At 40.8% G+C, this 13892-nt stretch overlaps 1 protein-coding gene across 1 annotated transcript; it reads left to right on the plus strand.

The window, feature by feature from the left end:
- The first annotated feature begins 1183 nt into the window (after positions 1–1183).
- LOC116970757 (interleukin-8-like) lies at positions 1184–3470 on the plus strand. Its single transcript, XM_033017243.1, has 4 exons — positions 1184–1335; positions 1951–2086; positions 2187–2270; positions 3331–3470. The coding sequence occupies exons 1-4, from the start codon at positions 1272–1274 to the stop codon at positions 3356–3358; spliced, it is 312 nt and encodes a 103-aa protein (XP_032873134.1). The 5' UTR covers positions 1184–1271; the 3' UTR covers positions 3359–3470.
- The last annotated feature ends 10422 nt before the right edge of the window (positions 3471–13892 follow it).

The raw sequence follows: 13892 nt of genomic DNA on the forward strand, positions 1-13892 counted from the left end.
ACCCTGATGTAGCCCTGGTGATCCTGAGGTGGCTACAATGAAATCGTAGCTACAAGCAGATTAAATACCTACAGTCACACTGAAGTAGCTATAGTCACGCTCGTACCCACAGTCATGCTCAGATTCCTATAGTTACACTCAAGTAGCTCACTACAGTCACTCTGAAACACTTATAATTCCACAGAAGTAGCCACAATCACACAATCACACTGAGGTAGTTACAATCACACTGAAGTACCTGTGGTCATATTGAGCTAGTTACAGTCACACTGGAACACTATCTATTTTATCTTTCTATCTATTTTATCCTTTTGTTATTTTTATGTTGCACGGTGAGCCAGATGCAATGAAATTTCGTTCAGACTTGCATTTATTGGTGTATTTTTGAATGACAATAAAGTATTTTGATTGATTGATTACAGTCACACTGTAGCTACAGAAACACTCAAGCAGCTACAGTCACACTGAAGCTCCTACAGTCTCGCAAGTAGCTACAATCACACTGAAGAACCTGTGGTCACTCTGAAGTAGCTAAAGTCACACTGGCGCACCTACATGGTAGCTACAGAAACACTCAAGCGGCGACAGTCACACTGATACCCCTGTCCCACTTAGGAAAGCTGAACGTATACCTGCTTCCACTACCTGCAACCTCCGGCAACCACCTGCAACCTCCAGAAACCACACGGAAACCTTGGGTGGGGTGCAAAGTCTCCAGAGGTTTCCGTTCAGGTTTCCTAAGTGGGACAGGGGCATAAAGTATCTACAATCATACTGAAGCTTTTACTGCCCTACTTTTTTTCATCCATCTCTTTGCACTTTGCTCATATTCACAACTCCATCATATTTACTGACAATTGTAGGTTTGCTTTTCACTGTTTCAATCACACACCAACCCTTAGCTCAATGCCCCTTAATCCTTGCAGTGTTTTCCCCTCGCCAGCTCTTCAGCACCAATTCCCAGCTGCTGCAAATTAAAGAAAGGCGAAGCGGTGCAAGATTGTGAAATAAAAATCCCTTTGAGTTAGACGTTCTTATCTGTTTAGAGCCCAGATGGATTATTTCCTGCCACTTGTTTTTGTGTCACCCTGTTTATTGTTGCATTGTACAATAACCTCAGCTTCCTGGGAAACTCCAGGCAATTACGTCAGCTGCTGATTCATAACATTTGCCAAATAAATACAGCAGTTGAAGTCCAAGGATCAGCCAGAGACAGCAGCAGCAGCAGCAGCAGCAGCACAAAGTTAAAGAACAACATACAACACAGCACAATGAACAGCAGAGTTATGTTCTCCATCCTTGCCCTCTTCATGTTGTCTGCAACTTCCATACAAGGTAAGAAATTATTAAACCATCCAATGTATATTGTTACTTCTAGAATCCACTTTTTTTTAAAGAACATAGTACTAAATGTAGCGAATTACAATAATCCAAATAAGAAAGTAAAGGACAGTGATGTGAATTGTGTGAATGTCTCCTTAACACATAGTAAAGGATTGCCAGGGAAATATTGCCCAGGTGAACGCACACTAAGACAAGGAATGTGCTTTCACTAACTAACCCAGTCACAACGCTGAACTCTATATCAAAGCTTCAATTGAATGGCTTCTGTTCCATCAACATGGAATAATGTTAAAACATTTCTAATAAATCACACAAGGTATGTTTGCAGGGAGAATGAATAATTAAAATAAATTGGAAAATCAGAATTAAATCAAAGATGTTCTCAATTTGTGCAAGAAATACTTTATGCAGCCCTCTGCAACTCTGACACAGCATGAGCCAGATCTGCTTTCAAACAGAATATATTTATTTCTGAAATACCTGATTACAGATGTACCTACATATGACAAATAGTGAGCAAACATGAGATCTTAGTAATTGTTTTGAAGTTTGCATAACGGATGATTCCAGGAAAGTCTCACATTCTGTTGTCCATCCCACCTACAGCAGCATCGATGGGAAGCTCGGGGATGAACCTGCGTTGTCGGTGTATCAGAACATCCGCTATATTCATCCATCCAAAGTTCATGGAGAATATCGATATTATTCCACCAGGCCCCCACTGCGAGACAGTAAACATCATGTAAGTTGTTGTATGAAATGGCCCTCTCTTTATTTTAATACTAATTTCAATGATAATAGGGTCGTTTTAGCTAACTGTTTTTTATCGTTTTTCTTCACAGTGCCACCCTTAAAAATGGCAACATGATCTGTCTGGAACCTAAAGCAATCTGGGTGCAGAGAGTGATTAACAGGATGATCAATGAGTAAGTTTCACTTCTTTAACCTGAGCTACCATGATCTCAGTGATGGCGCAACAAAGCTACTTCACCAAAATACCGAGTCAATTAGCCACCGTTTTATCTGAATATGTAGCTGGAACCAAGCGAGAAACTATATGGCCAACTTTTATGCCTCATTTTAACTGATCTTCCTCTCATGATTTCTACAAGATGTCAGGTTAAAATCAAGATTACAGCCTTGTACTAATGTGAATTTGCAGCATTCATAGACATTTCCATTTCTTCCCCTTCTCCTCTGAAACTCTCTACATCAAGCTGCTCAGCAAACAAGATTTTATGTTGAGGAAAAATGACCCAGAATTCTGGAGCACTTTCTCCACTGTTGAACCTTAACTTGAACTTTGATCCAAAAGCCCAACATTTTGGGACAAAGGCGCTGAAACCATTTGGTTTAGTTGATGGCCTGACTAAGATTCACTTGGCTGGGAAAAGGAGGTCTCACCAAGGCCTCTCCCACCAATATCCAGGGACATTATCAGCATTACTTCAGGCAAACTAATACTGCCCACAGATGGGAATAAAGATTGGCTGTAAGAGGGTTGGAGAGGAGGAAACTGGTCATGAGCTCGCCCAATATCCCACTTGCCATTGCTGCAACATGCTGAGTGGATAATGGAGGTAGGTAGATTAATTAAGATGCAGAGGCAGCATGAATTGTCACCCAACTTTAAATCATTCTGTCCGACTGCCCCATGTAACTATGCAGGGAAATCCTACTACAATCCCCACTGTAAAATCCTCTCAGGTATCTTCAGCTAGCACAGCGCATGTATGTCATTCATATGTTATAATCGGGTAAATTAAAAACATTCAGACTACAGAGAGATCCTTCCTTAAGTAATTTGAACTATTCCAATGATTCCATAGTCTGAAAATAATAATATTGTGTCCCAGTAACATTTAGCCTGTGAAAATATTTAGCATTATATCGGTAAGAACAAGTAATAATTTAGTTTAGTAGCAATGTAAATTGTCTTCTGAAATTACACAGTGTAATGTTTATTCATTGTTGACATTTCTATAGGCGCAAGAAGAAGGAGAAAGCTCAATGAGAAGTTTGAATGTGAAGATGTACATGGGAATCTCCATTGGCTCAGCCTCTGTAGTTGAGCTCGTTGTAAACTCCTTCAGTCAATGAAATTGCAACTAATTTAAATTATTATGGTATTATCTGCTGCATTGTTTTGTTACAAAGATTTTTGTTGGATTTTTTAAAAGTATTTTGTTTAATTGACTTTTAATTAACTTATTTTGTGCGCATTAACGATATAAATAATTGACAGTGGTTTAAAGACTGAATGTAAAATAATCAGAGGTCGGGATCTGTGATCCTCATTCTTTGATGAAGTTGCCTGTGTTACCCACCCCGATTACTGCATTCCTGTGGTTACTGATCTTAAACTGTTAATGCTTATTCTGTCAAACAACCTGAAACATGGAGGGATTTGGCATAATTGGTAGAAATCTCTTCAGCATTTGTAAAACAAACCTTTTTACATTAACTCTTAACTGCTTCCTCACCAGAGAATGGGAGAGTGGACAAGGTTTCAGAACCTAATGTGTATATTTATTGTTTGATTATCTGTATTATGATTCATTTTCCTGTAATTATTTAATATTCATGTAATTGTTTTCTATTTATACATTTTTATCAGTATTGAAAAATGTTCTACAATGAAAATGCTGAATTATTTATAGGGATAACAACTTGTATAGTTTTTTTGAACTAATTTAAAATTGTATGGCATATTGCTACAAACTATACTTATCTTCATATAGATGGTTTACATAAATGTGCAACTGTTAGAAACAGTTCACAAAAATGTTTATTTAGGCTATCTGAGCTATCTCAGCCTGAACATAAATGTACTGTTCAATTAGTTCCACACGACTACTTTTTCTACATTTGTAAAAAAAGATCGTTTTGTTGTTGCATTTTCTGTTTAAAATGTTAATCCAGTTCAAAAGAGCATTAAACCAAAGTTTTAAAATATATTTCTGTTGTTTGAGACTTGATTGCACATCAATCACTTATACATTTGTTCAACACACAGCACAGTTTGCTTCTGTAAATATTCAACATCCAGAAAAAGGAATTGAATTCATGTCGTATGGTTCAGAATCTCAGAGAATCATAAAATACTTCATAGCCACTAAAACATGTTTTGTAGTATACTCACAGTTGGAATGTATTAGTTTAAAATCCAATGATCACACCGTCACATGCCACAAGCAGAAATGAAACTACACCCAGATAAGGTGTCCAGTAAACCTTTGGCACGTGGGATTAGGCAAACTCACTCACTGAGGCATGTGGTAGAACAATGGATGCTTTCTTCATTACTACACTCAAAATACTGGGCATGCTCACAACATTAATCAGGCACAACATTCTTTAAAAAAACAAACATAACTTAGCAATAATTCATTCATCAATATTTTCATGAAACTATCTCATCTAATCCTTTAAGTATTCATTTCACCTTGTAACAAAATCTCTCAGGCATTAAATATGTTTTCATTGGGACAATTGATCTTGTCTTGTGATTTCCAGATAAGAACATCAGAACATATGAGAATAGCAACACAATAGCAGCTTGTGTAAACTCCTTCAGCTAAAAATGCAGCAGTTAATACCATAATAACTTAAACATATTTAAATATCCCCAATTTTAAATGACTTCTCCCTAATCGTGTAACGATGCTGTGTCGTTTGTGACTCTCCCACTAGTGAAACATCTTGACGTCCGCACTCTCATGGCCCCTTGGGATTTTATGCCCCTGTCCCGCTTAGGAAACCTGAACGGAAACCTCTGTAGACTTTGTGCCCCACCCAAGGTTTCCGTGAGGTTCCCGGAAGTTTTTGTCAGTCTCCCTACCTGCTTCCACTACCTGCAACCTCCGGCAACCACCTGCAACCTCCGGGAACCGCACGGAAACCTTGGGTGGGGCGCAAAGTCTCCAGAGGTTTCTGTTCAGGTTTCCTAAGTGGGACAGGGGCATAATAGGTTTGATTGAAATCATCTCAGTTCTTCTGGACTCCAAAGAAGATAAATCTGATTTCTTTAGCTGGTGAAAGCATAACCTTCTCATTCTCAAGAACTAGCCTAGTGATTTTTTGAACCATTTCCAAAGCTAGTATATCCTTTCTTAAATAAGGGGATTAAAACTATGCAAAGCATGCAAGGTGTGGCCTCACCAGAATTGTAACAATACTTCTCAATATCTACACTCAGCACTTGAAACAATAGACATAAAAAGCTGGATTAAATCAACAGGTCAGACAGCATCTCTGGAGAAAAGGAAGAGATGACGTTTTGGATTGAGACCTTTCTTCAACCTGAAGAAGGATCTCAAGCCGAAATGTCACCTATTCTTTTCCCCCAGAGATCCTGTCTGACCTGCTGAGTTTCTCCAGCTATTTGTGTCTATCTTCGGTTTAAACCAGCATTTGCAGTTCCTTCCAACACATACTCTTGAAATAATAATTAATTTGACTTTTTCTGCTTGCTGGAACTGCTCACTTTAGGCAATCGTGCTCACGAACATCACGATTCCTCTGTGTTTCACTCACGGACAATCTTTCTCTATTTAGTCAATAGCCTGTCTTTAAATTCCCCTTACCGAAATGCATGACCCCACACTCTCACATTAAACCCCATTTACCAGTTTTTCACCCACTCTCTTAAACTATCACTATATCTGCTGCAGACTCCGAACATCCTAATTGCAACATGCCAGCCCATCTATTTTCATATCTTCAATAAATACCTTGCATTCTGGGTTATTAATCCGAATTGTAAATAAATGAAAAGGGCAAGAAGTTATCCTTGGGCCACTCCACTAGTTATATATTCTTCAAGCCTGAAAATGACCAGTTCATGACAAATATTAGTCTTCACTGTGATCTTCAACTTATAATAACGTACTCCCTCTAACACTATGAAATCTTACGCACCAACCTTCAATGTGGCACTTTGCCAAATGCTTCCCTGAAAAACCAAAATCCAGCTTCCGCTCTATTGACCACGTGTTGCCTGTTCAAAAAGCACAAGCAAATTTGCCAAACATGATTTATCTTTCATAAAACAAATGCCAACTTTGTTTGATTACATTAAGTTACCTCAAATGATTGGTTATTTCTCCCTTTATTATAAATGCCAGTACCTTGCCAACAGCGGGGATTAAACTAACAACCCTATAATGTTCTGCTTTTGCCATCCACCCATCTTGAACAATAGTGATACATATGCGGTCTACTGATCCATTAGTAACTTTCCAGACATCAGTGAGTTTTGGGAAACTTCAATCAATGGCTCCACTGTCCTTTAAGGTGTGGCTCCACTGCCACTTCCTTTAAAATCCTCGGATTAAAGTCATTGGGCCCTGATGATTTGTCTACCATTAGTCCCATTAGTTTCACCAGTAACTTGTCCCTCACGATAATGATTGCTACATGTTCTTCCACAATGTACAAAACCAGCCCATCCAAAATCTTTGGCATATTTCCAGCATCCTCCACTGTGAAGATGATGAAAGTGCTCATTTAAAAAAAAAAATTTTTTTTAATGTTTATTTTATTAGAAGCAATTGTACAAGAATAAAGCAATCGACATAACAATGATACAATTTTCGTACAGCTTCAGTTTTAACATTTTATAAACTGATAAGTGAATTGGAGAAAAGTAAAAAGGAAAGAATGAAGAAGAAGACGACAGATGGCACAATGGGCTAAGTGTTCGGCTGGCAACCTGAAGGTGGCCGGTTCGAATCCTGCTTGGAGTGTGTACTGTCGTTGTGTCCTTGGGCAAGACACTTCACCTACCTTTGCCTGGGACTAGAGACGGAAATTAGCTACTGATTGGCTACAATCTCGCATATTTACATGCAAATGTTCATTAATATGCACTGTCCCTATAAACAAAACATTAACATTAAGACGAAAGATACAAAAAAGAAAGAAGAAAAAACCCCTGAACTAACAAAGAAGTGAGAAAAAAAAGAGAAAAAGCAGAGATATGTCCCACACCCTACACCTGCTCACCCAACCCTAGCATCGGTTTTGAATTTGTGTTCAACCATTCTGTTGTTGAAGAAATTCAATGAAAGTAGACCATATTTTGGAAAATTGGTCTGATTTATCAGCCAAAACAAGCCTTACTTTTTCTAAATGTAATGTCTCGGTCATTTCTGTGATCCACATCTTCACTTTATGTGATTTATTTGCCATTTCCTCGTTTCCCACGATTAATTTCCTAGCCTTATTCTATGGGAGTTCCACATTTACTCTCGTTACCTCCTTTCTTTTTATATAGCCATAGAAATCCTTGCCACCTGTTTTGACATTATTGGCAATCATCTCATATTCATTTTCTCCATCCCTATTAACTTTTTAATCTTTCGCTACTGGTTTTGTAAAATCACCTGCCTTCTGATCAATCACTAACCTTAACACTTTGTATGCTCCAGTCTTTGAGTTAATATTTTCCTTGATGCTTTTTGTTAACGGCAGATGATTCATGTTTCTCATCTTTGAGAAAATGTGAGGTGTTAGCTGAGCGTTAACACTCTTGAAGATTCTACACGCTTGAAGTTATCTACTTTGGATTCTCTGATGGTGAAAACTGTTTTGAAGAAGGGCACATGTTACATGCAGCATGTGATGTGGTGATCATGGAAAGATAGTGATGGCAAATTCACATGATTGTGTTAAATATGGAACTTTATATTTCTGTACAGTAAGGGCCTGTCCCACGAGCATGCGACCTGTATGCGGCAAGCGCGACCTAAAGGGCCTGTCCCACGAGCATGCGCCTGCATGCGGCGAGCGCGACCAAACCAGAAGTGGGGGCCGTGCGGTGGTCGAGTGTGTGACATGAAGTTCGAGCGAAGTCCGCGGGAAGTTCACGCGTGACGTACGGCGTCGAGGCGGGGCGTACGGTGTCGAGGTGACTGCGGGCCGGCAGGCCGTTGCCGCGCGGAATTTTTGAACACGGTCAGTTTTTCGGAGCCCCGCACGATGTCGGGACCAGCTCCGCACAACTCCATACGGCTCCGGCGATCGAAGTGGGACCGGCCGCGCGAGGCTGTACAGCTCAAGCGACCACGTTAGGTCTCGCTTGCCGCATGGAGTCGCATGCTCGTGGGACAGGCCCTGTAGTTACTCCAGTTCACTGGAACGACATACGCAGATTGTAATGAGGTAACTCTAAATTACATGGATTTTTCTGCATTTGCTCGTATGATTTACTTGGGTTTGTGATGTACAGGTAGACGTTGACTATCTGACAGCATATCTCAGGATTGCACAAAAGCAATTGCAAAGCTTCTGTTGTTCAATGTGACAATATTCTGTAGTTCTGTCAAAACCTATAAAGTATTGAAGAAAGTGTTTCTGTCATATTCACTTAAATCCTGCCCCTTCATATTTGAGAGAGCATGTCAGGAGGATTTTCTTTACTCATTTTCACCTCATAACTTGTTTTTTTGTGAATAAGGGATCCTGTAGAGATTGTTGCAACGTTATATGAGATGTTCAGGAGCCCATCAGCAAGCTGGATAAACATAGGCTTAGATGTAGCATTTGGGAAGGAAATCACTTTTTCCATGGCTGCTCTGAGTCCACCTTGCCTTTAAGGTTGGAAGAGGTCAAGACTTTCCAATATGATCTGGAAAAAATGTTCCTCAAGTTTTTTTTTTTAATTCTACACTGGTAGGCAGCCCAGGCACTAAGTCAATACTGGACAGGAGAGGGTAGTTCAACGACTAGCACTCAGGCTGCCTTCAATTGGAGAGAATTGTGGACGCAACATAGACCATCACACAAACCTACCTCCCTTCCATTGATACCATATATACCTCACGTTGCCTTGGCAAAGGGCCACAAACATAATCAAGGACGAGTCGCACCCTGACCATTCCCTCTTCTCCCCTCTCTCATCGGGCAAGAGGTATAGAAGTGTGAAAACATACAGCTCCAGAATTAGGGACAGTTTTTTCCCCGCTGTTATCAGGCAACTGAACCATCCTACCACAACTAGAGAGCAGTCCTGAACTACTATTTACCTCAGTGGAGGCCCTTGGACTAACTTTGATCTGACTGTACTAGTTTTATCTTGCTTTCAGCGTTATTCACATTATTCCCTTATCATGTATCTTTACACTGTGAATAGCTCGATTGTAATCATGTTTTGTGCTTCCGCTGACTGGTTAGCACGCAACAAAAGATTTTCACTGTACAAAATAGGGGATAGTCTTTGCAGGAAGTAGTGTAAGAAGAAGTGTTGTCATGGGAGTCAGTAGGTTTATAACAGACATCAGTCGATAGTCTATCTCCTGTGATGGATACGGTAAATATAATAGATGTCAGTTGATAGTCTATCTCCTGTGAGTATGATAGATGGTGAGTATATTAGACGTCAGTCTAAATTCCCCACTTTGCTGCTTTCCCAGTCATTCAATGCCTGATTGAAGTCAACTCCTTTTTTTCAATTGAGGTTCATATTACTGATGCAGAGTGCCTCTTGGTCTCAACTGCAATAGAGATGTTTGCAAGTTATCTAGGCTGCACAAACAGCTTGACCACTGCTTTCTGGCCCTGTAACCATGGTAAAGTGGAAAGATTGATCCAAATGGTAAAGCAAGTATCTGTACTCTGCATGCCAAAGTCAAGCCATAGAAGCGAAAGCTTCAGGAGCTTCATCAACTCTGTTCCCTTTGTTGCCTTCCCCCAGTTTGTTCCATCTCCGTGACCCAAGCAAATCGAGCTATTATTCAAGGATTTGGATTACCCTCAATATCAAAATGTTCACAATGCAACTGTTGAATACCTCACCATAGCAAAGTTCACTTTGATACTTTCTAATTGTGCCTGGACTTTATCTAGCATTGCTGTTCCACCTTTGCATTACTAACATCTACCATTCACTTCCTGATATCATTATATGACATAATTGTATCAAACTAGAGGCGAACCTACAAACATATATTTATTTAAATCACACCAAGTAATTGAAATAGCCCGCCAAGCACACACACACACACTAAACCAGGAACCTGAACGATATATCCCGGGTTTTATCTGATGTCTTATCTGTATGCTAATCCTCAGTAATGTCATGAAAGGCACTTTGTCATTTTTCACACATACGCTGATGACAATAAGTTCTACCTCCCTTCCATTTCTCTCGACCTTTCACTGTTTCTAAATTGTCAGCAGAAATGTCTGCAATATTAAATGTTGGGAAGCCATCATTCTGGGACAAATCGTCAATTAAACTAATTAAACTAATTAACTCAAGCCAAGAGTCAAGAGAGTTTATTGTCATGTGTCCCAGATAGGACAATGAGTTATTGCATTTACAGCAGCACAACAGGATATTGAAGTCATAAATACAGAACAGATCAGTGTGTCCATATACCTCAAAAATATATATATATACACACATCAGTAAACAGATAAAGTGCAATAGGTTGGTATAGTTCATAGTTTGTTTGAAGTTATGCTTAATAGCCTGATGGCTGTGGGGAAGCAGCTGTTCCTGAACCTGGATATTGCAGATTTCAGGCTCTTGTAACTTCTACCGATGGCAGCGGAGAGATGAGTGTGTGGCCAGGTTGGTGTGGGTCCTTGATGATGCTGGTAGCCTTTTTGACGCAGCGACTGTGATAGATACACTCGATGGGAGGGAGGAAAGAACCGATGATGGACTGGGCAGTGGTTACAACTTTTTGCAGCCTTTTCTGCTCCTGGACATTCAGGTAGCCATCTTGAAATCCTGTATGATTCTGAGAAGATGTTGACCTCAATATCAATGAGTTTTGGGCCTTCTCTTTGCCTAACTCCACCACTGCCCAACCTTGGCTGCTGAAAGTGAAAGTTTCTTTTTCATTTTTATTTGCTCCAGACTTTCCCAACATCACTCAATCTATTTTGACCTGGAAATCACATCAAAACTCTGCTGTCTGAAGTGATATGAAGTCCTATTCAATGATCAGCCCGCATTTGCTGAGCAAAACTGATTTGGAGTTAAACAAAGTCTGAATTTTAAAATCCTCTATACTTTCCCAAACCCCTGTGTGGTTTTGTCTTCTCTATCTCTCTAATCTCTTTCAGCCCTATCACCTTTGAGATATATTTGTATTTCCAATCTTGCCTTTCAGACTTTATAGAGATATAGCGCAGAGACTGGGCCTTCAGACCATCAAGTTGGCACCAACCAGCGATCACCCATACACCGACACTGTCCTACACACTAGGTACAATTTATAATTTTTCAAAACCAATTAACCTACAAACATGCACGTCTTCGAAATGTGGATGGAAACCAGAGCACCCGGAGAAAACCCATGCAGTCACAGGGAGAACGTAGAAACTCCATACAGACAGCACCCATGGTCAGGATCGAACCCAGGTCCCTGGCTCTATAAGGCAGCAACTCTACCACTGCGCCACTGTACCACTGCCACTTGATCCTCAACTTTCTGACCCACAGACCTCAGTCATTTAGGGCAGGTGACACCATCCCCTCCACAGTAATCTTCAACACTGATACCAATAGACAATAGACAATAGGTTCAGGAGTGGGCCATTTGGCCCTTCGAGCCAGCACCGCCATTCAATGTGATCATCCCCAATCAGTACCCCGTTCCTGCCTTCTCCCCATATCCCCTGACTCCACTATTTTTAAGAGCCCTATCTAGCTCTCTCTTGAAAGCATCCAGAGAACCTGCCTCCACCGCCGTCTGAGGCAGAGAATTCCACAGAATACCCTACAAGGTTGCATTCTCAGTCCCCCACTATACTTTCATTACACTCATGACTGTACAGCCAAATTCACCACGAACATCAGATACAAGTTTGCAGATGCCACCAATGTGGTGTACCATCTCAAGAACAATAATGGGATGTTAGAAGATAGAGAACTTTGTAACATGGTATCAGGACAATAACCTTTCCCTTAATGTCAGCAAGACAATTGAGCTAGTTATTGACATTAGGAAGCATCGTGAAGTACAGTACATGCATCATGGTGCTGAATTGGAAATGGTTGAAAACCTCAGGTTCCTTGACATTAAGTTACCAACAATCTATCGTGACCCAATCATATTGATGTGACAGCCAAGATGGCCTTTACTCAATACCTTTACTTCTTGAGGAGACTTAAGCCCCTGTCCCACTGTACGAGGTAATTCAAGAGTTCTCCCGAGTTTTCCCCTGATTCAAACTCGGAGAATGTCCGTAGCGGGCCCGTAGGAATTTGTGGATGTCTCGTAGCGGCTCATAATGGTCAACTACGAGTAACAATTTTTTTCATCACGAGTATTTTTTTACTCATGGACATTTTTTCACAGGGATGAAAAAACGTCACGACTTTACCGGATGTCCCGAGTACCTGCCGTTAGCATTACGAGCCGCTAGGACATTCTCCGAGTTCGACTCAGGGGACTGTCATATGCTGAGAGAATGGAGCAGCTGGGCTTGTACACTCTGGAGTTTAGAAGGATGAGAGGGTATCTCATTGAAACATGTAAGATTGTTAAGGGCTTGGACACGCTAGAGGCAGGAAACATGTTCCCGATGTTGGGGGAGTCCAGAACCAGGGGCCACAGTTTAAGAATAAGGAGTAAGCCATTTAGAATGGAGCTGAGGAAGCATTTTTTCTCACAGAGAGTGGTGAGTCTGTGGAATTCTCTGCCTCAGAAGACAGTGGAGGCAGGTTCTCTGGATGCTTTCAAGAGAGAGCTAGATAGGGCTCTTAAAAATAGCAGAGTCAGGGGATATGGGGAGAAGGCAGGAACGGGGTACTGATTGGGGATGATCAGCCATAATCACATTGAATGGCGGTGCTGGCTCGAAGGGCCAAATGGCCTGCTCCTGCACCTATTGTCTATTGTCTATTGAAAACTTGGGAGAACTCGTGAATTACCTCGTACAGTGGGACAGGGGCTTGAGGAAATACGGCGTAGCTCCAGTGACTCTTGCAAACTTCTATGGATGCACCATGGCCAAGACCACAAGAAATTGCAGAGAGTTGTGGATGTAGCCCAGTCCATCACACCGACCAAACTTCACACTATTGACTCCATCTACACTTCATGCTGCCTTAGCAAAGCAACCCAATTAATCAATGACCTTTATATCCCAGTCATACCTTCAGTACCCTGCCTCAGTAAAGCAGCCAACATAATCAAGGACTTGTCCCATTCTGGTCATTCCTTCTCCTCACTGCTCCCATCCAGCAGAAGGTACAGAAGGTACAGAAGCTTGAAAGTGCACGCCACCGGACTCAGGAACAGCTTTGATAAACTAGGGTACGGTCGGATTCACCTGTTCCCCATATTGGACATTGGATTTCCATTTGGTGAATGGAACTGATGCGCTACAGTGCGGCATTCTATTCTGTAACTGAGAATAATATTCTGCACTCTGTATCTTCCCCTTTACTCTATCTATTTTACTTGAGTTTGACTTGATTGTATTTGCAGTATGTATAGTACTATCTGATCCATTTGGATAGCTATGAAAACAAAGCTTTTCACTATGGTACACAAAAACGCTGGAGAAACTCAGCGGGCGAAGACTCT

This window comes from Amblyraja radiata, chromosome 1, assembly GCF_010909765.2.
Source record: "Amblyraja radiata isolate CabotCenter1 chromosome 1, sAmbRad1.1.pri, whole genome shotgun sequence".
Taxonomy (NCBI): domain Eukaryota; kingdom Metazoa; phylum Chordata; class Chondrichthyes; order Rajiformes; family Rajidae; genus Amblyraja; species Amblyraja radiata.

Bases quoted from the DNA above. Each gene is read 5' to 3' on its own strand.
- LOC116970757 (XM_033017243.1), top strand. From the start codon at position 1,272: ATGAACAGCAGAGTTATGTTCTCCATCCTTGCCCTCTTCATGTTGTCT. The intron at 1,336-1,950 runs GTAAGAAATTAT...TCCCACCTACAG, and splicing joins GTCTGCAACTTCCATACAAG to CAGCATCGATGGGAAGCTCG. The intron at 2,087-2,186 runs GTAAGTTGTTGT...TTTTCTTCACAG, and splicing joins TGCGAGACAGTAAACATCAT to TGCCACCCTTAAAAATGGCA.